Source organism: Rattus norvegicus, chromosome X (genome assembly GCF_036323735.1).
Source record: "Rattus norvegicus strain BN/NHsdMcwi chromosome X, GRCr8, whole genome shotgun sequence".
NCBI classification, from domain to species: Eukaryota; Metazoa; Chordata; class Mammalia; order Rodentia; family Muridae; genus Rattus; species Rattus norvegicus.
Genome location: NC_086039.1, coordinates 88,326,301 through 88,350,377, shown reverse-complemented (window position 1 = coordinate 88,350,377; position 24,077 = coordinate 88,326,301). Strand labels below are relative to the sequence as shown.

At 37.2% G+C, this 24,077-nt stretch overlaps 1 protein-coding gene across 1 annotated transcript; it reads right to left on the bottom strand.

The window, feature by feature from the left end:
- Positions 1 to 19,547: 19,547 nt before the first annotated feature.
- Tgif2lx2 (TGFB-induced factor homeobox 2-like, X-linked 2) lies at positions 19,548 to 20,634 on the bottom strand. Its single transcript, XM_056985152.2, has one exon. The coding sequence runs from the start codon at positions 20,484 to 20,486 to the stop codon at positions 19,818 to 19,820; it is 669 nt and encodes a 222-aa protein (XP_056841132.1). The 5' UTR covers positions 20,487 to 20,634; the 3' UTR covers positions 19,548 to 19,817.
- Between the last annotated feature and the right edge of the window lie 3,443 nt (positions 20,635 to 24,077).

Genomic DNA, 24,077 nt, shown 5'->3' with positions numbered 1-24,077 from the left:
ACCCAGGAGGAGTAGAAGGCAGGAAATAATCAAACTCAGAGCTGAAATCAACCAAGTAGAAACAAAAAGGACCATAGAAAGAATCAACAGAACCAAAAGTTGGTTCTTTGAGAAAATCAACAAGATAGATAAACCCTTAGCCAGACTAACGAGAGGACACAGAGAGTGCGTCCAAATTAACAAAATTAGAAATGAAAAGGGAGACATAACTACAGATTAAGAGGAAATTCAAAAAATCATCAGATCTTACTATAAAACCTATATTCAACAAAATTTGAAAAATTTCAGGAAATGGACAATTTCCTAGACAGATACCAGGTATCGAAGTTAAATCAGGAACAGATAAACCAGTTAAACAACCCCATAACTCCTAAGGAAATAGAAGCAGTCATTAAAGGTCTTCCAACCAAAAAGAGCCCAGGTCCAGACGGGTTTAGTGCAGAATTCTATCAAACCTTCATAGAAGACCTCATACCAATATTATCCAAACTATTCCACAAAATTGAAACAGATGGAGCACTACCGAATTCCTTCTACGAAGCCACAATTACTCTTATACCTAAACCACACAAAGACACAACAAAGAAAGAGAACTTCAGACCAATTTCCCTTATGAATATCGACGCAAAAATACTCAATAAAATTCTGGCAAACCGAATTCAAGAGCACATCAAAACAATCATCCACCATGATCAAGTAGGCTTCATCCCAGGCATGCAGGGATGGTTTAATATACGGAAAACCATCAACGTGATCCATCATATAAACAAACTGAAAGAACAAAACCACATGATCATTTCATTAGATGCTGAGAAAGCATTTGACAAAATTCAACACCCCTTCATGATAAAAGTCCTGGAAAGAATAGGAATTCAAGGCCCATACCTAAACATAGTAAAAGCCATATACAGCAAACCAGTTGCTAACATTAAACTAAATGGAGAGAAACTCGAAGCAATCCCACTAAAATCAGGGACTAGACAAGGCTGCCCACTCTCTCCCTACTTATTCAATATAGTTCTTGAAGTTCTAGCCAGAGCAATCAGACAACAAAAGGAGATCAAGGGGATACAGATCGGAAAAGAAGAAGTCAAAATATCACTATTTGCAGATGACATGATAGTATATTTAAGTGATCCCAAAAGTTCCACCAGAGAACTACTAAAGCTGATAAACAACTTCAGCAAAGTGGCTGGGTATAAAATTAACTCAAATAAATCAGTTGCCTTCCTCTATACAAAAGAGAAACAAGCCGAGAAAGAAATTAGGGAAACGACACCCTTCATAATAGACCCAAATAATATAAAGTACCTCGGTGTGACTTTAACCAAGCAAGTAAAAGATCTGTACAATAAGAACTTCAAGACACTGAGGAAAGAAATTGAAGAAGACCTCGGAAGATGGAAAGATCTCCCATGCTCATGGATTGGCAGGATTAATATAGTAAAAATGGCCATTTTACCAAAAGCAATCTACAGATTCAATGCAATCCCCATCAAAATACCAATCCAATTCTTCAAAGACTTAGACAGAACAATTTGCAAATTCATCTGGAATAACAAAAAACCCAGGATAGCTAAAGCTATCCTCAACAATAAAAGGACTTCAGGGGGAATCACTATCCCTGAACTCAAGCAGTATTACAGAGCAATAGTGATAAAAACTGCATGGTATTGGTACAGAGACAGACAGATAGACCAATGGAATAGAATTGAAGACCCAGAAATGAACCCACACACCTATGGACACTTGATTTTTGACAAAGGAGCCAAAACCATCCAATGGAAAAAAGATAGCATTTTCAGCAAATGGTGCTGGTTCAACTGGAGGGCAACATGTAGAAGAATGCAGATCGATCCATGCTTATCACCCTGTACAAAGCTTAAGTCCAAGTGGATCAAGGACCTCCACATCAAACCAGACACACTCAAACTAATAGAAGAAAAACTAGGGAAGCATCTGGAACACATGGGCACTGGAAAAAATTTCCTGAACAAAACACCAATGGCTTATGCTCTAAGATCAAGAATCGACAAATGGGATCTCATAAAACTGCAAAGCTTCTGTAAGGCAAAGGACACGGTGGTTAGGACAAAACCGCAACCAACAGATTGGGAAAAGATCTTTACCAATCCTACAACAGATAGAGGCCTTATATCCAAAATATACAAAGAACTCAAGAAGTTAGACCGCAGGGAAACAAATAACCCTATTAAAAAATGGGGTTCAGAGCTAAACAAAGAATTCACAGCTGAGGAATGCCGAATGGCTGAGAAACACCTAAAGAAATGTTCAACATCTTTAGTCATAAGGGAAATGCAAATCAAAACAACCCTGAGATTTCACCTCACACCAGTGAGAATGGCTAAGATCAAAAACTCAGGTGACAGCAGATGCTGGCGAGGATGTGGAGAAAGAGGAACACTCCTCCATTGTTGGTGGGATTGCAGACTGGTAAAACCATTCTGGAAATCAGTCTGGAGGTTCCTCAGAATATTGGACATTGAACTGCCTGAGGATCCAGCTATACCTCTCTTGGGCATATACCCAAAAGATGCCTCAACATATAAAAGAGACACGTGCTCCACTATGTTCATCGCAGCCTTATTTATAATAGCCAGAAAATGGAAAGAACCGAGATGCCCTTCAACAGAGGAATGGATACAGAAAATGTGGTACATCTACACAATGGAATATTACTCAGCTATCAAAAACAACGAGTCTATGAAATTCGTAGGCAAATGGTTGAAACTGGAAAATATCATCCTGAGTGAGCTAACCCAATCACAGAAAGACATACATGGTATGCACTCATTGATAAGTGGCTATTAGCCCAAATGCTTGAATTACCCTAGATGCTTAGAACAAACGAAACTCAAGACGGATGATCAAAATGTGAATGCTTCACTCCTTCTTTAAATGAGGAAAAAGAATACCCTTGGCTGGGAAGGGAGAGGCAAAGATTAAAACAGAGACTGAAGGAACACCCATTCAGAGCCTGCCCCACAGGTGGCCCATACATATACAGCCACCCAATTGGACAAGATGGATGAAGCAAAGAAGTGCAGGCCGACAGGAGCCGGATGTAGATCGCTCCTGAGAGACACAGCCAGAATACAGCAAATACAGAGGCGAATGCCAGCAGCAAACCACTGAGCTGAGAATAGGTCCCCCGTTGAAGGAATCAGAGAAAGAACTGGAAGAGCTTGAAGGGGCTCGAGACCCCAAAAGTACAACAATGTCAAGCAACCACAGCTTCCAGGGACTAAGCCACTACCTAAAGACTATATATGGACTGACCCTGGACTCTGACCCCATAGGTAGCAATGAATATCCTAGTAAGAGCACCAGTGGAAGGGGAAGCCCTGGGTCCTGCTAAGACTGAACCCCCAGTGTACTAGACTATGGGGGGAGGGCGGCAATGGGGGGAGGGTTGGGAGGGGAACACCCATAAGGAAGGGGAGGGGGGAGGGGGATTTTGCCCAGAAACCGGGAAAGGGAATAACACTTGAAATGTATATAAGAAATACTCAAGTTAATAAAAAAAAAAAAAAAAAAAAAAAGAATTGAGAACCACTGCTCTAAGCCTTTGAGTAATTCAGAGTGCTTAAAATGGTTACAATGAACTCTGTGAATTATACCATAGTGAATATTTAAAAACATACAATAAGAGAAAATCATAGGTATGATGTAATTGAAATAAATATCTTAATATGGGTTCCTTTTAATACAAATGCACTGTTACTAGGAGGCATGATGCCCCAATGTAGGGGAATGCTAGGGAGGTGAGGCAGGAGTGGATGGGTGGGAGAGCACCACCATAGAAGCGGGGGGGGGGGGAGGCTGAGGTAGGGGTTTGCAGGGGTGAAACCAGGAAAAGCAATAACATTTGAAATATAAATAAATAAAACATCCAAGAAGAAAGAAAATAAAAAAAAAAATGTTGGAGGCCTAGCATTTTCTGCTGGAGCATACAAGTGATGGCACTTTCTACGGGACTATTAGTATTCTGCCACTACTGAATTGAACTGCTGGTATCTTAACAGAGATTGCAATCTTCCCAAAGAACTACTTCTAAACAGGTCTATGTGTCCTTGTCCTAGTTACCAACTTTTCTCCCCTACTTTTGGACAGTGAGCTAGAAAGGGGGGCTCAAAGCATTCGAGAACCCTTATTAAAGTAGGATTTGAAAAATCTAAGCCTAAAATTTACTCAGGGATAGTTCTGGGCAAAATGTATTATCTTTTATGTAAATTCAGAAATGGTACTTTTAAAATTAAATTGTCATTTACAAATCTTTGTAAAATATTTTGGATTTATTTTGAGATAACATTGCTCATTCCCTTCCCTCTGACAAACATTTGCATTGTTGGACTCTTCTGAAACATACTCAAATTTATTTTACCTTAGTTCTTTAGTCTTATTGAGATAATAAGGTATGGGGATGGTGATATGCTTCAGTAGTCTCATTATTTATAAGCACTTCCTGCTATTTTTATTTTTAGGACTTAAGACCTGGGGTTAGGACAAGGAAACTATTATTTTGATATGTAGATATTTTCTCTTTTTCCAGAAACAAGTTCTCAGCACTAGAAAGAGAAAGAAAGATGATGGGAGAAGAGAAAGAGGATAGGATGCATTTTTAAAAAAGAATAAAATACTTGAGGCTTTTTAAAAAGGCAACTTTTTTTTTCTGTTTTGAAACACTGTATGATATATTTATGATGATTAAAGTATATTTATAAAATCTGAGCCTGATGATTGCAGCAGGATATTGTTTTAACTTGAACTGGTCATTTTACATAAATTGAATTTTCTAACTTTATCAAAAGCTTTATCTTGGAAGGCCACAAACTTTGGAATGATGTGATTTCAGTAGAGGAAGAAGAATATGGGTATCACATAGACACAGATGATCAATAATGTAGCCCTTCACAGCAGTAGCTCTTTGGAACAACATATGGCAACAGAATTACCTTTGTACTACCCAACTGAGGAATATAATTTATCCAGTTTGAGGAACTGTTGTGACAGGCAATACATTCAATGCTGCACATGTTCTGCATGCCAATGCACAGGTCACATACTCTGAAGAGAAAACTCTAGAAATGTTATGTTTCTAACTGACCAAAGACAAAAATTTTCATTTTATTAAATAAACAAACAAACACACAAAAATAGCTCTTTTCAATACCATCCCCATTGCTGAACATGAAACAAAATCATTTTACTTGTGATGGGCAGTTCATAAGGAGATCAAAGAGTCTTTGTTAATTAATAGCAATAGGCAATTGCGACCTACTGTGACGACGAGAATCTTTTATCAACTAGAGAAAATCTAGAATAACGTGGCAAGGGAGTCTTAGTGATAGGTTGTCTAAATTAAGTTGGCCTCTCAGAATATGTATGAGAGATTATCTTCATTATACTAATTTTTGTTGGAGGCCCTACCACTATGGGATATAACATTTCCTGGGTATTGCATCCTTGACTAAATAAAAAAAGCAAAGCCTGGAGAACATATGATGCATGCACATATTAATTCATTTTTCTGTTTTAGACTATTGATGTAATATGCCCAACTGCATCAAATTCCTGCCACCTTGATATGTTAACAGTGATAGTAATTATGATCTAAGTAATCTTCCCATTAAACTGTATTTATCCGGATATTTTGTCATCCAAAAATAGAAAAGGCAACTAAGAAAATTTATCTCTATCCTAAATTACAATTTCTCTCTTTATTTAGAAATAAATAGTTTAGAGATAGCTCTAAACTTAGGGGTAAAATGTAAGGTACCTAAGGGATTAAAAAATGCTAGGTGTAATTTTGTGAGGTGATATACATACATACATACATATACATACACATGCATGCATGCACGCACACACACACACACACACACACACATATATGTTACTAAATTCACAGGTGGACTTTTGATTCTCCTGGAGCTGAGATTACAGATCAGGATCACCATTCATGTTATATATTGAAATGTAAGAGGAATATTGATTATTAGATAATTATATAAACTCTTTATTCTTTTTTTTGAAATACCAGTAAATTATGTAATATTTATTGAGAAAAACCCACATCTTTAATGATATGTTCCAAGATCCACATGGGATCAAAACAGATGCTTAACTGTATTTTGGCATTTTAGTGCACTTGATTATGATATGTCATATATTTTAAAAGATTTTTTTTATAATGTTACCACCAATGGTATGAAAACTTTTCCGGAACAACTTACTAACCATGCTTTCCTTGCTGATGTTGAATTGTAATGGTGAGCCATTCTATGCCAGCCTGAGTTACCAAATAATGACGTGGAAAAATATTTATTTATAATCTCTTACCCTTATAACTAGAACTTCTTTCCCACTAGGTTGAAACTCAATCATTCTACATATACTAGTCTAAGTTCTGCCATAATTCTGATTGCCTGGTTACTTCTTCCTTCTTCAACGTCTAGCTGAATGGATCTTCTGTAGTTCACTTCTTCCCAAAGTTCTCTCTCTCTCTCTCTCTCTCTCTCTCTCTCTCTCTCTCTCTCTCTCTGGAAATATCACTTTACTATTTTGCTTTTTGCTACAGATCATAGGCTTTTTAATTTAGCAAATTGGAAGGTGCTGTAGAGAAGCAAGGAAAGTCAGAGACATTTCCATTTCCACACAGTGTATAAAAATATAACTCCAATATTGAAGTCAAGATTATACATACTTATAATGTTTGAAATCATGTATTTCTTATGATACAAATATTATAGAGCTTTCATTTTGCAGATTTTACTTATTTGTTTGATAAAAATATAGAATAATTTCCAAAATTTCAGTTATTTCTTTTTTATTGTTTTTTTTTAATTGACATTTTCAATGTTATTCCCTTTCCTAGTTTCCCGCCCATATATTCCCTATGACATCTCCCCACCCCCCTTCTTCTATGAGGGTGTTCCCCCACCCAACCACCCATTCCTTCCCATCTCCTTACCCTGACATTCCCCTACATTGTGAGGTTGAGCCTTGGCAGGACCAAGGGACTCTCCTTCCATTGGTACCCACCAAGCCCATTCTACGCAGTTGGAGTCATGGTTCTGTCCATGTGTACTCTTTGGATGGTGGTTTAGTCCCTGCGAGCCTTGGTTGGTTGGCATTGTTGTTCTTATGGGGTTGCAACCCCCTTCAGCTCCTTCAGTCCTTTCTGCAACTCCTCCAATGGGGACACCCTTTTCAGTAAAATGGTTGCCCGAGAGCATTCGCCTCTGTATCTGTCATGCTCCGGCATACCGTCTCAGGTGACAGCTATATCAGGCTCCTGTCAGCATGCACTTTTTGGCATTAGCAATATTGTCTGGGTCTGGTGTCTGTATGTGTATGGGATGGATCCCCAGATGTGGCAGGGTCTATTTCAGCTACTTCTATTAGAGTTTTACTTAATATTTATGTATGTCTTCCTAATTCAATGAAGTAGTTTGTAAAATACTGATCTTTCATAAAGAAACTCATAAGCATGCTTTATAGAATTTAAAGATTAATAAGGTAAAAAGTCAGAGAACTGAAAATATTATTTTATTGCTAAAATAATAGAACATTAATTGTAAGGTAAATATATAAGGTTGATATAAATGCTACTTTACATTAAATTTATAGTTATATGCACTAAATCATTCTTTGAAACTTTTTATAAAAAATTCACCAATTGTAATAATTTCTTATTCACCTTACACTGTGCTATGTAAAGATTGATTAAGACTTTTAAAATAATGTTTTTATTAATTCTTTGAGAGTTACTTTTTTTCCACATGGAAGAGGTTTATTGAGGATGACAGAGAAAAGGACAGGGGAGGAGAAAAAAAAAAAAACAGAGAATGGAAGTTTCATACAATATAATTTGAGCGTGTCCAAACCCCTTGCCCAACTCCTCTCAGATACAGGACACTTCCTCATCTACTCAATTTCTGGTTCTCTCTGTCTTTACTAACTCATCATGTCCAGTGTATACTATTGGATAAGAGACATGACCTGAAGTAATAATATTCAACGTATTAATGGTTACTGACTCTCACTATCCCAACACCTGGAATTTGTAGTATTTCCTCAGCAGTGGTTACCTTGGTACCCATCTTCTCTGCTACATTCGAGGACTGTATATGACTGAGTTTTTAAAAATTTTACACATACTGCCACTGTGAATTCATATGTACAACTACTCTGTTGAAATTAGAAAATAATATATCCTTGATGTCATGTACCAGAGCTAATAATCTTTCTTTCTTGGAGGCCCTAAAATATCTTATTCTCTGTCTCTTGAAAATTTGTTATTTCCTGTGTTAACTGCTGTATACAATGAGAGTTCCCCATAAATAGACTTAAAGATGTTATATAATATTTATTTCTGTTTTTTATGTTTTTCTACATATTGGCAACTAGTCTTGACTAGACATGGGGAATATCTAGTCTTATAAATTATACAAAATTATGAGTTGGATCCTTAATAAGTTCTTTCAGCAGACATTAATTTTATTCTCCAATTGATCATAGTTCAGTGTCTATGATACTTTACTTTTCCATACATTATATTTTGATTATATTTTTTTCATTTGCCAGCTCCTCCTAGAATTCTCCCCTCTTGCCTAATGCACTTACCTTCATTTTTGCTCTCTATCTCTATCTGTCACTTTTCCTCTACCCCCCAAAAAAGCATAAAAATTATAAAACCAAGAATGAAAAACCGAAGTAAACATAGCAGGAAAGACCCCATAAACAGAAATAGTTATCAAACATTTTTAGGTTGAAATGTGGACCTCTAAAGACAATGCTGATGTAAATCATTGAAGAATCCGTGTGGGTCTCATTGAGCTATTTCTTGCCAGGACACCAAAACCTAAAAACAGCATTCTACAGAAACTATGGAAGACAATCTTCTGCTTATCTAACACACATAACAAAAGACCCCCAAAACTATAAAGTCTCCCTGTTCTGCCCCTAACAGTCAACTGAAATAGGCAAAATACTTATAATTTCCAGACAGCTTGTGTCAATTCAAAACCCTTACTCTACTCTCTATTTTATAAAATGCCTACTTCCCCATTAAGGACTTGCTCTATGATTCCAAGATACCGCTATCCAGTATGTTTCTAAATAAAATGCTGTTTGTTTCTTTGAAGTACTCTTGTTCAGTGGTTTCACTAAAGCATTCTTTATTAAATTTTTTATTGGTTATTTTATTTATTTATATTTTAAATGCTATCCCTCTTCCTAGTTTCCCATCCATAGGTTTTCCTATGCCATCCCACTTCCCACCTGTTTCTATGAGGGTGCTTCCTCCACCCACTCACTCCTGGTTCATTGCCTTAGCATTTCATTATACTGGGTCATCGAGCCTTCACAGGAACAAGGGACTCCCCTCCCATTGATTGCAGAAAAGTCCATCCTCTGCTACATATTCAGTTGGAGCCATGGGTCCCTCCATATGTGCTCTTTGGTGATTTAGTCCCTGTGACTTCTGGAGGGTTTGTTTGGTTGATATTATTGTTTTTCCTATGTGGTGCACACACCTTCAGCTCCTTCAATCCTTTCCCTAACTACTCCACTGGGGTCCCTGAGCTTGGTCAGACAGTTAGCTGCACGCATCTGTATTTGTATTGGTTAGGCTATGGCAGAGCCTGTCTTATTTTTTTTTTTTTTCGGAGCTGGGGACCGAACCCAGGGCCTTGCGCTTGCTAGGCAAGCACGCTACCACTGAGCCAAATCCCCAACCCCCAGGCAGAGCCTCTCAGTAGACAGCTAGACCAGGCTCCTGTCAGCAAGCATTTCTTGGCATCAGCAATAGTGTCTTGGTTTGGTGTCTGCAAATTGGATTGGATTGGCAGTCTCTTTATGGCTGTTCCTTCAGTCTCTGCTCAACTCTTTAACCCTGTACTCCCTTTCGGCAGGAGCAATTTTGGGTTAAAAATTTAGAGATGGGTGGGTGACCCCATCCTTCAACGGGGGCTTGCCTAACCTTTGGATATGGTCTCTAGAGGTTCTTTCTCCCCTTTGTTGGATATGTCAACTAATATCATCTCTGTTGGGTCCTGGAACCTTGTATCCTGGCACCTGGAACATTCTGGTGACTATCCCTAGTTCCCCATCTCCAAATGCTATACACTCTTTCCAATGTCTTCTGTATATCTCACCCATCTCCTCCCACTTCTGGTCCTGCCACCCCCTTACGATTTGCCTCCTATCTCCCTCCCAAGCCCCTCCCTCTGTCTACCTACCATGATTATTTTGTTTCCCCTTCTAAATATGACTGAAGCATTCACACTTTGGCCTTTCTTCTTCTTCTTCTTGAGCTTCATATGATCTGTGAATTGTACGATCAGTATTCCCTGCTTTTTGCCTAATATCCACTTATCAGTGAGTAGAAAACATGTGTGTTCTTTTGTCACTGGGTTACCTCACTCAGGATGATCTTTTCTGGTTATATCACATGCCTGTGAATTTTATGAAATCATTGTTTGTGATGACTGTGTAGTACTCCATTGTGCAAATGTACCACATTTTCTATATCCATTCTTATGTTGAGGGACATAAGTTGTTTCCAGCTTCTGGCTATTACAAATAAGGCCACTTGGAACATAATGGAGCATGTGTCCGTGTTATATGTTGGAGCTTCTTTTGGGTATCAATAATAGACAATGGGATCTCATAAAATTGAAAAGCTTCTGTAAGGCAAAGGACACTGTCATGAAGACAAAATGGTAACCTACAGATTGGGAAAAGATCTTTACCAACCCTACATTTGATAGAGGACTAATATCCAAAATATACAGTAACTCAAGAAGTTAGACTCCATAGAACCAAATAACCCTATTAAAATGGAGGACATAGCTAAACAATGAATTTTCAACTGAGAGATGTCATATGTCAGAGAAGCACCTAAAGAAAAGTTCAACATCCTTAGTTACTAGGGAAATGCAAATCAAAAATGCCCTGATATTCCACTGCATGGGAGTCAGAATGGCTGAGATCAAAAACTCAGGTGACAGCAGATGTTATTTGAGGAATTTTTATCCTGTTTTCTATAATGCCTGCTCCAACGTATACTTTAACTAATAAATATTTAAGGGAGTTCCCCACTCCTCAATCCTCACCTATATTTGTAGTCTTTTGTCTACTTAATATTATCCTGTTTCAAATATATCCCAATCTTGTTTATAAAAGAGGAACATTCCCCCATTTTTGGTGGGATTGCAAGCTGGTAAAGCCAATCCTGAAATTGCTTTCATATTTCCTCCATAAATTAGCTATAGTACTACCTGAGGACCCAGTTACACCACTCATGGTCAGAGAAAACTTTCTTATAAACACAAAATGGCCCGTTTTTTGTTTGCTTGGTTTTTTTTTTTTTTTGCTTGTTTCTTGTTTGGTTGTTGTGTTTGTTTATGTGTTTACTTTTTGGATTTTTGTTGGGTTATAATTTTTAAAGTCTTTTTGATGAGTTCTTAATATTTCCTTAATCATGAAGTTTTAAAATCACACAACAGAAATAGTCAAATGCAGTTTTGTTCAAAGCTTATTATTGGGTTTGTCTCCAGTTTATATTCTATCTAGTGCCAAAGAATATAACATTTCCATGAATCTACAGAATGTTAAAAAAATCTTATTGCATTATTCTGTTACCTTTATATTAAGAGGATAAATTTAAAAATGTGTTGCTTATTTTAATAAGAATCAAACCAAACCAGATTTTCCAAAAATATTTTATTTCTTTGAGATACAATATCATGTCCATTTCCCTGATTCATAATGAACATTTATAAATAAGATTGAGATATATTTAAAACAGGATAATATTAAGGGGATAAAAGACTATAAATGCAGGTAAGGATTAGAGAGGAGGAACCCATTTACATATTGACTAGCCAAAGTATACATTGGAGCAGGCATTATAGAAAACTGAAAATTCCTTGAATAACTAGAAACAGATTGAAAGTATTACCCAACTCTACTCTTCTTGAGCATATACCCAAAGTATTCTATTTCTTCTTATAGAGATACATATGCATCCTTGCAAATATCTATCCTAGTCATAATAACTAACACAGAAACAGCCTAGATGTTCACCATCTGATGAATATATAAAGAAAATATACATAAATAAATACATACATATGTACATACATACATATGTATATATGATAGAATTTTATTCAACTATGAAGAAAAATAAAATATAAAAATTACATTTCAATGGATATAGTTGGAGAATATACCAAGAGAAGTAGTATAGGCCCAGAAAGACAGTAACATATTCTAGCTTAATAAGTAGATCTTAGTATTAAATTCAAGCTGGTGGCTTATGTTCTGCTGACAGTGTTTTTCATCCTGCTTTTTTTTCTGTTCTCTTCTTTTTTCTCTCATGTGCTTTCTCTGGAGATCTCCAGACAACTCTCTCTCTGTGTCCTGCTTGAGACAGTTCTCTGTCAATTCTCCATTGCTATTCAAAAAGTTCTCTAACTAGAACACCTCTTGCAGATCATAAACCAAGTCTTTTATTTTACATATCAATCCAGTTATTTACTCCAAGTTTCCTTTGGATTATCCTATTAATAAGCATCCAAGCCCCTTGATTCTTAGGAGACAACAGACAGACATTGTATTTAACATTGCAAAAGAATTCAAAGATCTGCCTGCCTCTGTTAAGCATAGACTATAAGTGAGTTGAGTTGTACCCTATCCTGAAGGTACCCTTTCTACCACTAGTTGGCTTTACCTTGCTCTGTACCAGGCCAACAATGAACTGACGAATCTGTCTGCATAAACAGGATAAATTACTTGGGTGCGATCTCCTGCAATCAACACTCCCAAAATCTCTTTATCTCCTTCCTTAGTGTATTTTTAACAAGTTTGCTTAAATCCCTGCTGCTTTTGTTCCTTTAGATTCCCTAAGTACCTTTTAGTGCATTTTATACTCTTATACTTTGCATAGTTGAGAAACTATATATTATTCAAACATTGTAGAGTCCTTTTCCACAGCCTTTAAGAGCTGTCCTGAAGGTTCCAGCATTTACCATTTTGCTAAGACAATAGGCACAACCTTTAGCTCCTGGATTCTTGCTGTCTCTGATTATCATGGTATCTTTAACAGGGAAGACATATACAAAGTCATAGAAAGTAAACACATTACGAAATGATTACAGAGTGATGGACAAAAGTAGAAAAAATTAAACATTTTAGAGATAAGTTGTAAGGAAGATAAAACTCATAACCTATGGAATAAAAAGAAGGAAAACCTAAAAGGCTCTCCAGTAAATAATCTGACTAATAGATATTTAAAACATTAGAATAAAAGAACAAAGCAGATCCAAAAAAGATAAAAAACATTTACAGTGAGTTTAATTAAAAGAGAGTATCTGCACTTAGAGCTGGGGCTTTTCCACAGCCCTTGGACACAAAAGCTGGAAGAAGAGAGTTGGTCTGCCAGGAGCACTATCCCTCCTAAGCCCACAGGCCACAGGTGGGACCTCACTTTCTCTCTATTGACAGTCCAAGGAAAGGCAAGCCAGTTGCACATGGGGCTTGGGAGCCACAGGTAAGAATAGGACAGGACTCTTCCAGTCTCCATCGGTGCCCAGAGCTAGAAATGTCTTACAGCTTTCAGACCCAAAACCTGCCTGAGAGTGCTGGTCTCCCAGTAGTACTCTCACTCCTAAGATCATAGGCTCACAGGCCCACAGGAGTGACAAACTCCAGTCAGAGACAGCAAGACCAGCTAACCCAAGAGAAAAACTGATGGTGAGTGGCAAACTCAGAAACCTAAGCAACAGAAACAAAGGCTACATGGCATAATAAGAGCCCAGTTCTCCCACCACAGCAAATAATAGATATCCCAAACACAATGGAATAGCAGAATTTGGATTTGAAATCACATCTCATGATGAAGATAGAGAACATTAAGAAGGATATAAATAACTCCCTTAAACAAATACAGGGCAACACAGGAAAACAAGTAGAAACCCTTAAAGAGAAAACACAAAAATCCCTTAAATAATTGCAGGAAAACACAACCAAATAGGTAAATGAATTAAACAAAATCATCAAGGATTTAAAGACAGAAATAGAAGCAACAAAGAAATAACAAATTGAGAAAATCCTGGAGATAGAAAACGTAGAAAAGAGATCAGGAGTCATAGATGCAAGCCTTACTAACAGAATAAAAGAAATAGTAGAAAGAATCTCAGGGGGAGAAGATATCACAGAAAACACTGACACAATAGTCTAAGAAATTGTTAAAACTAAAAAGTTTCTAAGTCAAAATATCCAGGAAATTTACGGTACAATGAGAAAATCATACCTAAAAATAATAAGTATAGAAGAGAGCGAAATTACCAGCTTAAAAGGTCAGTAAATGTATTTAACAAAATTATAGAAGAAAACTTCCCTAACCCAAAGAAAGAGATGCCCATAAACAAACAAGAAGCCAACAGAACTCCAAATAGATTGGACCAGAAAAGAAATTCCTCTGGTCACATAATAGTCAAAACAAAAAATGCACAAAGCAGAGAAAGAATATTAAAAGCAGTAAGGGAAAAAGGTCAAGTAACTTATAAAGGCAGACCTATCAGTATTACACCAGACTTCTCACCAGAGACTATGAAAGCTTGAGATTCTGGACAGCTGTCATACAGACCCTCATAGAACAGAAATGCCAGCCTAGGCTACTATATCCAGTAAAACTCTCAATTAGCATAAATGGAGAAACCAAGGTATTCCATGATAAAACCAAATTTACAAAGTACCTTTCACAAATCCAGCCCTACAAAGGACAATAGATGGAAAACTCCAACACAAGGAGGGAAACTACACCCTAGAAAAAGCAAGAAAGTAATTTTCTTGTAACAAACCCAAAAGAAGAACCCATAAAAATACAATTCTACCTATAACAAAAAATAACAGGAAACAATTACTATTCCTTAATATCTCTTAACATCGATGGACTCAATTCTCCAATAAAAAAAGACATTTACTAACAGACTGGAATCAGAAAGAGGATGCAACGTTTTGCTGCATAAAGGAAACACCCTCATTGACAAAGACAAACACAACTTAAGAGTAAAGACTGTGGAAAAAATGCCACGCAAATGGTTCTAAGAACCAAGTTGGAGTAGCCATTTTATTATCACATAAAATGGACATTGAAACAAAAGTTATCAGAAGAAGAACAGAAAAGATGCTTCACAGTCATCCAATAAAAAAATCTACCAAGACAAAGTCTCAATTGTGAACATCTGTGCTCCAAATGCAAGAGCACCCAATTTTGTTAAAGAAAGGGGGTGGGGTTAGGAGGATGTTGTCCTGGAAACCGGGAAAGGGAATAACAATTGAAATGCAGATAAGAAATACCCAAGTTAATAAAGATGAAAAAAAAAAGAAACTTTAATAAAGCTCAAAGCATACATTGCCTCATGGAAACAGAAGCTAAACAGAGACACAGAGAAAGTAACAGAAGTTATGAACCAAATGGATTCAACAGATATCTATAGTACATTAATCCTAAAACAAAAGAATATACTTTCATCTCAGCACCTCATGGCACCTTCTCAATAATTGCTCACAACACAGGTCTCGATTGATACAAGGAGACTGAGATAATCCTATGCATCCTATCAGATCACCATGGACTAAGGCTGGTCTTCAGTAACAACAAAAACAACGGAAAGTGCACAAGCACGTGGAAGTTGAACAATTCTCTACTCAATGACAACTTAGTAAAGAAAGATATAAAGAAACAAATAAAAGACTTTCTATAATTTAATGAATATTATGTCACAACATACCCAAACTTATAGAATCCAATGAAAGCAGTTCAAAGATGAAAATTCATAGCCTGCAAAATGAAATTGGAGAGAGCATACACTAGCAATCTGACAGCACACCTAAAAGCTCTAGAACAAAAAGAAGCAAATACGCCCAAGAGGGGCACACAGCAGAAACTAATCAAACTCAGGGCTGAAATCAACCAAGTAGAAATAACTATATAAAGAATCAACAAAACCAGGATCTGGTTCTTTGAGAAAATCAACAACATAGATAAACCCTTAGCCAGACTAACCAGAGGACACAGGGGGAGTATCCAAATTAACAAAATCAGAACATAACAGAAACTAAGAAAATTCAAAAACTTACCAGATCTTATTTCAAAAACCTATACTCAACAAAACATAAAAAGTCTGGAGGAAATGCACAATTCTTCTAGGCAGATACCAGGTACATAAAATATGCTGCGACATATAACAAGGACACATGCTCCACTCTGTTCACAGCAGTCAGAAGCTAGAAAGAACCCAAATGCCTTTGAACAAAAGAATTGATACAGAAAATATGGTACATTTGCACAATGGAATACTACTCAGCTATTAAAAGCAATGACTACATGGAATTCTTAGGCAAATGGATTGAAGTAGAAAATATCATCCTGAGTGACGTAACCCATTCACAAAACATCACAGATGGTATGTACTCACTGATAGTTGAACATTAGTCCAAAAGCTTGAAATACCTATGAAAAAATTCACAGATCATATGAAGCTCAAGAAGAAGGAAGAGTAAAATGTGGATGTTTCAGTCCTTCTTAGAAGGGAGAACAAAATACTCATTGGAAGAAATACCTGGACAAAGAGTAGAGCATGGACTGAAGGAAAGGTCATCCAGAGACTGCCCCACTTGGGGTTCCACCCCATATGCGACTATCAAACCCAGTCACTATTGCTGATGCCAAGAACTGCTTGCTGCTAGGAGCCTGATGTGGATATCTTCTAAGGGTTTCTGTCAGAGTCCTACTGATACAGACGAGGATGGTTGCAGCTAACCATTGGACTGAACATGGAAACCCCAAAGGAATAGTTAGAGAAAGGACTGAAGGAGCTGAAGGGGTTTGCAACCCCATAGGAAGAACAACAATATCAACCAATCAGACACCCCCAGAGCTCCCAGGGAGTAAACGACCAACCAATGAGTACACATGGAGGCACCCATGACACCAGCCACATATGTAGCAGAGGATGGCATTGTCCAGCATTAACATGAAAAAAGGCCCTTGGTTCTATGAATGCTTTTTTTCCCCAATGTAGGGATGTAGGGTAATGCCAGGGTGTTGAGGTGGGAGTAGTTAGGGAGTAGTTCTCATAGAAGCAGGTTGAGGTGGGAAAGGTATGGGGGGCAGTAATATTTGAAATGTAAATACATAAAATATCTAAGAAAAATAAAATTAAAAAAAGAAGGAAAGCAATAAACAATACATGAATGAGGAGACGGAAATATGTATATCAGTACAGTAGTTGTAGATATGAGATATTGTTATTACAATGATATCTCCTGATTTGTACATTATAGGATAAAAGATAACTCACTTTTAAGGTCAATTGATTACTCTAAACAATTGAGAGTGTTTTTCATTTAAAGAAAGAGAGAAAGAAGGCACCAAATAACACATTTAAAGATGAAAAAAGAAATGCTAAAACAGATACTAATGAAATCTGGAATACCCTGAGGATATATTACAAAGGTATTGTAAAACTTTTATTCGCCTATTATAACTGTCTTCTCAGAGTCTTAATGTTGAGTAATGTCACCTTTGTGTAGTTCTTTCAGGACTCTGGCTGGCTGATTCAGTTCAGCAATTCTGGCTATTCTGGATTAAACTCCTCTCAACGCTTACTGCTTTCTCTCAGCTTCTCACTGAATTGGTCTGCTTGGTCTCAAAATAATTCTGGCAATGTGTTCTCATCTCTCTCTTTTTTTTCTTTCTGATTCTTTGGCTACAACTGCCTCTGATGACATGGACTGAACTTCATGAACTCAAGAATGAGCTCAATTCCTTTGCACTGCACTCACTCTATTGAGTCCCAACTGACTGCACTGAACTCTACTCAACAGAACTGAATGAACTGAATCTCTCTCCCTGTGCTGCTTTTAAATTGCTTTTCTGTTGAAAGTTTGGCATATCCTATCTCTTGACTCACTTTGTAAAATCTTTCTTTGATTTATCCATTTGTGTTCCCCTCAATTAAACATCAAATTTGGGGTTAAAGCTGTTTGGATTCCAGTCAGTGGTATTAAAGTTGTAAATTAAGGGTGTGTGTATTCTAGCCCAATCACACAGACCTAGAAGGTCTTTTGTTTATCAGAGCATCCATATTACTGGACTAAAATTCCTGTACAATATGTCATGAAAATGTATTTCCTACTAATGCAGAGACTATAACACTATATGAATACTTTATAGATACATTGACCTATCAAAATTAAACCAAGATAAAATAGTTGAGATAGATCTAAAACAAGCCAAAAAGAGTGACAATATAATGGAAAAATTTCCACCTAAAAAATCTCATGTTTTGTCCAGAAGGATTTTTTGCAGAATTCTGCAAGACCTTCAAAGAACTTACTCAAAATATGGAGTAAAGCAGAGTGCAAGGGAGATGATAGAGAAACAGGGATGAAAATTACTAAGTTTCATTATATGAGCATATATAACTGTCAAAAACAAAATTTAAAATGAAATTTGAATTGCCATACTCTATTTCTGGAATGGCAATTTGAGACTTAGTGATCTCTTTCCTTCTTACAAATGTTGAAGCTGAAATTATTCCAACTAACACTGTTTCCAAAAATGATTTAAGAAGATAAAATGTATTGTCTTGAAATTTCTCAATAATGAGAAATGAATTAGATAAACCAAAACACACTGCTTTTTGCTCTTGCAGGAGTAGAAATGTAGGTCATATTGACCAAATTTTAGCTTTACGATATCAGAGACCCTAAATTACAGCTTTCTAGATTAGTATGTTTTGGTACCTACTGAAAATCTTTCTGAGCTTCATACCACAGAGGTTGCGTTCATACATCCACAGAATTATTTTCATGTGGAGAATTTAAATTTTCACCAAATCCTAACAACTCAAGCGTTTTGAAATTAGAGATTAATGTTAAATAAGTAAAACAAAATAAATATAAATTACCTGAGTATAATTTCTGTTTTAGTAAATGTTGTAGATTGATTCCCTTTTCCACATAAAATATCTATAGCTTGTTTGGGGAGATTTATTGTTACAGATTTCCTGTGATGCAGATAATTAAAACTAACAAAATACATTATCCAAACTCAGTGAACACACTAAAAATTGGCAGTAGTAAACTGCCAAATTGAAGTTGTCCATGAAATTACCATGCCAAATGTTCAGAAATATTCATCTAAAGAGATTACTCTTATCTTCCCAAAAATTATGAAACCACTTTACTTTGGCTTTCATACTTATATTCATGCAGATATGAACTCTAACACAAAATAAACTGTACATAGGGAAAAAAAGAGTTGAAAGCGTTTAAAAACTCACATTAAAATCTGGCCAGCACCATCATAAGCACCTGTTTTTGAGCCTTTTCTTTCTATTATCTGTATTACTAATAAAGATAGTTATAGAAAGAGAGAGAAAGAAGAATGGCTTGGTGTTGAGGACTCTCCGGCGTAGAGATATTGAGAATAACCCTGAACATCCTTGACTGAAAATTGCATGATGTTTAATATTATGTAAATATATAGTTCTTAAAGCCCAGGGGAGCAGATGAAGTTAAAAATTTGTTTATGCTGAATATCATGGATAGTGATTTCATCAGAAAACATTGAGGTATTTAGCAAAATTGAGATGTGATAATGGAAAAGATTTCTGAACAGGGGGAATAATATGGAATAGAAGACGACATTACAAGATAAATCCGGTTGAAAATAAATGAACCCACCAGAGTTCAAAGGACTGTTGTTGGGGAAATTATGGGTTGGGATTTTGCTTCTTCTGCTCCTCCATTTCTGCTGCCTTCTGTACAGCAGCATCAACCAACATGTAGAAGTTGCTAAAATCGGGCTTTTCCACTGGCCATGCAAGTTCAGGTGAAGACAGAGGATCGCTGATTAAATTCCTGTCTTCTTTTTCTTTCTCGCCTTCTGAGATCACCTTCTGGCCAAGATAAGACTCCAGATCTGACATTTTCTCTTGAGATTCTTGGCATATTGGCACGGGCAAATCCTGCATTTTTGATTTAGCATTAAGCTGTGTCTTGACCTCATTGGATGGATTGGAGTGCTGTTTCTGGGCTGCATTGGCAGCCTGGTCTTTGTGGCTAATGTCTGGATTTTGAAGAATTTCTGGGAGAAGGCGTCTGCGGGCATTTGTAAACCAGTTGGAGACCTGCAAGTAAGATAAATTGGTCTTCTTGGACAGCTTTTGTTTGTCTGCTTCAGTAGGATAGGCATTAAACCTGTGCTTAGAGAGCCAGTCACGGAGGATCCTCACGGACTCGGGTGGCAGCAGGTATCTTTTCTGAAGCTTCTGGCTGTCACGAAACTTCTTCTTACAGGTTCTCTCAAGTCTTATCCTGCTCGAGGTGCCTTTTTTATTAGTGTCCTGGGTTTCCTCCGGACTACCTTCAGCCTCCTCCATGTTCTAGAGGACTGCCTTCAGTGGCTTAGAGACCAGGGATGACTGAAGTATGATCCCGGGAGATCCAGGGAAGTCCTTCACTGATTTCTGAACTGGATCCTCATTTGTTGCCAGACACCTCAGCCAACTGGCTCTGTGATGTCACAAACTCTCTATGCTTGTCCCGGGTAAACTTCCCACCTGCACATCCCTATACATTTTGTCTCTACATTGTCTGTTTTACTTTACATTTTTTTTTCTTTTTCAACATATCTTCAATGTATTTGTGTATGTGTTCTTACTCTGTTTTTATATAGCTTTCATATTTTCTCTACAGGTGTCAATTAAGTACATATTCTGGAGATTAATATTGGCATTAATATAAAAATTCCATTTATTCTCTCTTCTCTTCTCTTCTCTTCTCTTCTCTTCTCTTCTCTTCTCTTCTCTTCTCTTCTCTTCTCTTCTCTTCTCTTCTCTTCCCTCCCTCCCTCCCTCCCTCCCTCCCTCCCTCCCTCTCTCTGTCTCTCTGTCTCTCTCTCTCTCTCTCTCTCTCTCTCTCTCTCTCTCTCTCTCTCTCTCTCTGTCTCTCTCTCTCTGTTTCTGCATGTGTACAGGTGCAAAAACCATGCGATCATGTTGTGGTCAAATGACATTTGTTATTCTGTCCTTCTATCATGTGGATTCTTGTTCTTAAGCTGAGATGATCAGTCTTGGAAGCAAATGCCTTTACTCACTAAGCAAACTTTTTTCAGTATTTTTTGATATTTTACCATGTTTTTGTTTGTGTATGAATATGAATGTACATTGGAAGTTCAAAGGACTGTGAACATTCTTTTTTTTTTCTTTTCTTTGTTTTTTTTTGACTTTTCAAGTTTTATTTATAATATATATCAGAAATAAGTAATGGATAAAAGGCCATGGAATTGAGAATGAATGTATGGTTAGTATAAGGAAGGATGCAGAGAGACAAGATAGTAAGAAAATGATGAAAAAAAGAAAAGTAAATTAAATATTCCTTTAATACTTCAATTAAACTTTTGGTTGGAAAATACAACAATCTAAGAGTTCTTCCTCACATATTCAGGAACAATTCCAAAGAAAGGGACTTACTCTAGCGAAAGGTTGATTAATTCACATCAGCTAGTATTTCAATAGTAGAAGCAGTCATTTGACTAAAACACAAGTTCAAATGTGCATTTCTAACAGAACTCTATAATATGGAAACTGATATAAAAACAATGGTGATCAATAAAGGACTTGCCAGAGGGCAAAGATATCACAAAACTTTGAATTACCAGAAAAATAAATATGGTAGAGATGTTTAATTTCAAAAGTTTTACATTGAAATCGAATTCATTTGTTATGAAAATTAACATTAAAACTGAAACAAATGTTATTCTAGATAAAGTATATATCAAATATAAGTGCACACTGGGGCTGGTGAGTGGATAGTAATCAGTTTATATAGTCTTATGTCATATGAACTAACTGCTTACCAGTTTGACGACCAGATTCAATGATATTTATAGCTAAATTTTATTCATATAAACAGAACAAGAAAGAATGCATATTAATTAGGGAACGAATGAATGAAATTAATAGACTTGGGTAGGAAAGAGGATGGAAAGCTAATTGCATGCTATTTCTTTTTTTTATTAACTTGAGTATTTCTTATTTACATTTCGAGTGTTATTCCCTTTCCCAGGTTCCCGGCCAACATCCCCCTAACCCCTCCCCTTCTTAATGGGTGTTCCCCGCCCCATCTTACCTCCATTGTCACCCTCCCCCCAACAATCAGGTTCACTGGGGGTTCAGTCTTAGCAGGATCAAGGCCATCCCCTTCCACTGATGATCTTACTGGAATATTCACTGCTACCTATGAGGTCAGAGTCAAGGGTCAGTCCATGTATAGTCTCTAGGTAGTGGCTTACTCCCTGGAAGCTCTGGTTGCTTGGCATTTTTGTTCATATGGGGGCTCAAGCCCCTTCAAACTCTTCCAGGTCTTTCTCTGATTCCATCAACGGGGGTCCTGTTCTCAGTTCAGTGGTTTGCTGCTGGCATTCACCTCTGTATTTGCTGTATTCTGGCTGTGTCTCTCAGGAGAGATCTGTATCCGGCTCCTGTCGGCCCGCACTTTTTGCTTCATCCATATTGTCTAATTGGGTGGGTGTATATGTATGGGCCACATGTGGGGCAGCCACTGAATGGGTGTTCCTTCTGTGTCTGTTTTAATCTTTGCCTCTCTATTCCCTGCCAAGGGTATTCTTGTTCCCCTTTTAAAGAAGAGTAAAGCATTCACATTTTGATCATCCGTCTTGAGTTTTATTTGTTCTAGGCATCTAGGGTAATTCAAGCATTTGGGCTAATAGCCACTTATCAATGAGTGCATACAATGTGTGTTTTTCTGTGATTGGGTTACCTCACTCGGGATGATATTTTCCAGTTCCAACCATTTGCCTATGAATTTCATAAAGGCATTGTTTTTGATAGCTGAGTAATATTCCATTGTGTAGATGTACCACATTTTCTGTATCCATTCCTCTGTTGAAGGGCATCTGGGTTCTTTCCAGCTTCTGGCTATTGTAAATAAGGCTGCTATGAACATAGTGGAGCACGTGTCTTTTTTATATGTTGGGGCATCTTTTGGGTATATGCCCAAGAGAGGTATAGCTGGATCCTCAGGCAGTTCAATGTCCAATTTTCTGAGGAACCTCCAGACTGATTTCCAGAATGGTTGTACCAGTCTGCAATCCCACCAACAATGGAGGACTGTTCCTCTTTCTCTACATCCTCGCCAGCATTTGCTGTCACCTGAGTGTTTGATCTTAGCCATTCTCACTGGTGTGAGGTGAAATCTCTGGGTTGTTTTGATTTGCATTTCCCTTATGACTAAAGATGTTGAACATTTATTTAGGTGTTTCTCAGCCATTCGGCATTCCTCACCTGTGGATTCTTTGTTTAGCTCTGAACCCCATTTTTAATAGGATTATTTGTCTCCCTGTGGTCTAACTTCTTGAGTTCTTTGTATATTTTGAATATAAGCCCTCTATCTGTTGTAGGATTGGTAAAGATCTTTTCCCAATCTGTTGGTTGCCGTTTTCTCCTAACCACAGTATCCTTTGCCTTACAGAAGCTTTGCAGTTTTATGAGATCCCATTTGTCGATTCTTGATCTTAGAGTATAAGCCATTGGTGTTTTCTTCAGGAAATTTTTTCCAGTGCCCATGTATTCGAGATGCTGCCCTAGTTTTTCTTCTATTAGTTTGAGTGTGTCTGGTTTGATGTGGAGGTCCTTGATCCACTTGGACTTAAGCTTTGTACAGGGTGATAAGCATGGATCGATTTGCATTCTTCTACATATTGACCTCCAGTTGAACCAGCACCATTTGCTGAAAATGTTATCTTTTTTCCATTTGATGGTTTTGGCTCCTTTGTCAAAAATCAAGTGCCCATAGGTGTGTGGGTTCAATTCTGGGTCTTCAATTCTGTTCCATTGGTCTATCTGTCTGTCTCTGTACCAATTCCATGCAGTTTTTATCACTATTGCTCTGTAATACTGCTTGAGTTCAGGGATAGTGATTCCCCCTGAAGTCCTTTTATTGTTGAGGAT

What these genes read in the sequence shown, in the direction of transcription:
- Tgif2lx2 (XM_056985152.2), bottom strand. Translation starts at nt 20,486, where the DNA reads ATGGAGGAGGCTGAAGGTAGTCCGGAGGAAACCCAGGACACTAATAAA.